The 2,795-nt window shown below is 43.3% G+C and overlaps 1 protein-coding gene across 1 annotated transcript in view; it reads right to left on the bottom strand.

Moving 5' to 3' along the window:
* Window positions 1–767, bottom strand: part of ubn2b (ubinuclein 2b) — a 10,675-nt gene extending 9,908 nt beyond the window's left edge. Inside the window, 1 exon segment of the mRNA XM_035654833.1 lies at window positions 304–767. Coding sequence (XP_035510726.1) covers window positions 304–666 — 363 coding nt within the window. The 5' untranslated portion in view covers window positions 667–767.
* Window positions 768–2,795: the final 2,028 nt, after the last annotated feature.

Below are 2,795 nucleotides of genomic sequence, written 5' to 3'. Positions count from 1 at the left end.
GTTTACTGGAGCTTCATTAATACAAGGGAATACAATCCAAGATCTCTCAGCATCTATCTGCCCTACCAAAGGTCTCTTACCATGTCCAATACTAAAACAGCTGGATTACACCATTAACAAACCCCTGTCTTAAATGATCTACCCAGACTTTGGCCCAGGGTCACAATAAATAAATAAAATACATAGCAGCTATTCACTGGGTCACCGTGCCACACACACACACAGAGTGCAGCAGTCCTGAAGTGATGCCAGGTCAGGCCCCTCCTGTACACATCATGGTGCTCTGTGTGTGACTCTCCTAACCTGAGTGAGAGTTGAGTGGACCAGCTCGCCGTAGTTGAACTCGGCGGAGGCTCGTTCGTTCGGCTCGGTCAGCGGGAGGTTGAGGCGGACGGTGGGTTTCGCCTCCTCGGTCTCGGCGTCGCCTCCTTTCGCGTTACCAAACGGACACCCTCCTCCTCCTCCTCCTCCTCCTCCTCCTCCTCACCACCACCGACCACCACCTCCTGACCCGACCGCCGCGGCACTTCCACCTCCTCCCATCTTTCCCAAAGTGATGTCGACGTGCCTCATCCTTGCGGCGGCGCTTCTTGCGTGGACTCCGGGTCGCGGCGAGGTGCTGAAGGGACAGATGGTGACGAACGGCACTTTCCTCGGCTCTGCCATTTGACGCTCCCGTCCGACGACCGGGGCACGCAAACGGGAGCGCGCACTCCTCTGAGCCGCGCGGTTGGAAACCTGAACCTGGAGACGGTCGACAAGTACAGCGAGCTTAAGTTGCTCTGCTAGCTAGCTTCCTCAGAATGAGTGCTGCCAGGCCACCAATCAACTTTTACCTCCTCGTCAGCCGTTTTTAATCAATATAGGAGTGTCCCTGGCACCGACCCCGTCGCCACGAGGGACTTTAAACTGTGCGAAATCGCAGTTTTCAGTGTTCCCATGAAATTGGGGTTAGCTACAGCAAGGAGGATTCTGTAGTAGCCATTTGAAATCATTATTATCATTATTCAGTGGCTGTGCCGTGCGTAGGAAAACAAAGCGGAAGCCGGGAGGAAAGGGAACAAAAGCCCCCCGCTCGACAATGCAGAGCCGAAACAACGCCCACCTGACACCCGAGCGCGAATGTGCACGAGATGATTTTCTGAACAGGCAGGGATGTGAGACGTCACGGTCCGGTCCTGAACGCCTCACCGCTGTGTTTACTACAGCGAGACATGTTGGGAAGTGTTTAGATCTGTTTGTTCAAATGTCATGTTGGGTGGAGACTTTTGTACTTTGAAGATTTAGTTAGAATACTATGATCAATTGTGTGTGGTTCATTGCTGGGGTATTTAGAAATGTGAATTTAATACAAATCAAAGTTGTAACTGTAAACTATATAGTATATAATTTCCCTCCCTCCCTCCTTAAGGTGCAAAATATTGAGTGAACCTTTCTCCTTCTAATTAATTCCCAATTGGTACATAGACTGTCAATTTTGCAATACAGATGTAGAGACTACAGATAATTTGTTCTTTGCTCCTACTATTACCCAGTGTTTGGACACAGTCTGAATTAATTCTAACATTGTTTACACTAGAAATATCAAGTTTGCTTTTTAAGAACAGGGATTTTGCATTTCTCTTATACAGTTTAGTTCTTTTGGCAACATTTGTTAATCATAAATGCAAATGGTTGTCAGTTATTTATTTGTATGAAATATGTTCCTGTCCATCTGCTCAGTTTTCTCTCTGGTGAAGCTGAAGATCACTGCCCAAAACCTCTACTACACTGACAGCACGCAGAAAACTGTATTCGCTGCAGCAAATGTTATAATAACATAATAAAGTTCAGTGAAAACCCTCCTCAAATTAAGTGATTTCACAGCAATGAACGAAGGTTACATATTTCTATGACCTGTGAAGACTTTGAGAAGATACTGAAATTATTTTTACCTCATAAGAAAAACTATAATCTAAAACTAAATGTTATCTTACAGAGAAGAAAGACAGTACTGCAGTTTGCAATGGACATTGGCATTTTAATCTTTAGATGATAATTACAAGTTTTTTGTCCAGTCTCAGTGCTGCAGTCCTTACCTGACTAATGACACCATCAGATCCCACAGACTCTGTTGGCCTTGTCTTCATCATATAACCCAAACCATATATTTTACCACTGTCTTCTTTACAGGCACCCCTTTGTTTAACACTTTATTTAGAACACAGAGGAAAAGGCAATTAAAAAACTCTAAAAATACCAATCAAAAATGGCATTATTCTTTCATTTAGCAGTTTTATGTCAGCTGTACCTTAATTCATACTCTGCTATAATAAATCTGTTGGTTATGTTTCCCCTCAGTTAGTTTTTTACTGATAGCATTAGTCAATCAGTAAAAACTGCTTCCTAGAAAATATGCACCAATAATAAATGTTGCAATTCATGTACACCCCATGCTATTACACTCGTCTACAATCAAATTATTGCTGCACTCATATTCACATACTGTATGTATATCAGCTGCTGTAAACACTTTTCCATGAAGCCATTCCTTCATGTGTGTAAACTCATTGTGTTACATAGTTAGGGCAAGTGATCCTTTGTTCTGCAGTGTGCAATGAGCTTGTCCATTAATATTCAGAACCTGACATTTTTAAAGGTCTATGTAACATTTAGGGTCAGATATTTTAAGTAAAAGTCAGCTAGTTAGTCAAGTCCTCTGGGTCTATAATAGTACTAGGCATGCATTTGAAGCTTCGTAACTGAGTGAAATTACCTTGAAAGGGTTTCATTATTTTGGTGTTGTGTGCCCCAAT

The sequence above is a fragment of the Morone saxatilis genome, unplaced genomic scaffold (assembly GCF_004916995.1).
Source record: "Morone saxatilis isolate NCDOM2014 unplaced genomic scaffold, NCSU_SB_2.0 Contig14, whole genome shotgun sequence".
NCBI lineage: Eukaryota > Metazoa > Chordata > Actinopteri > Moronidae > Morone > Morone saxatilis.
Note: the sequence above shows the minus strand (reverse complement) of the source record. Positions and strands in the feature narration are given on the sequence as shown.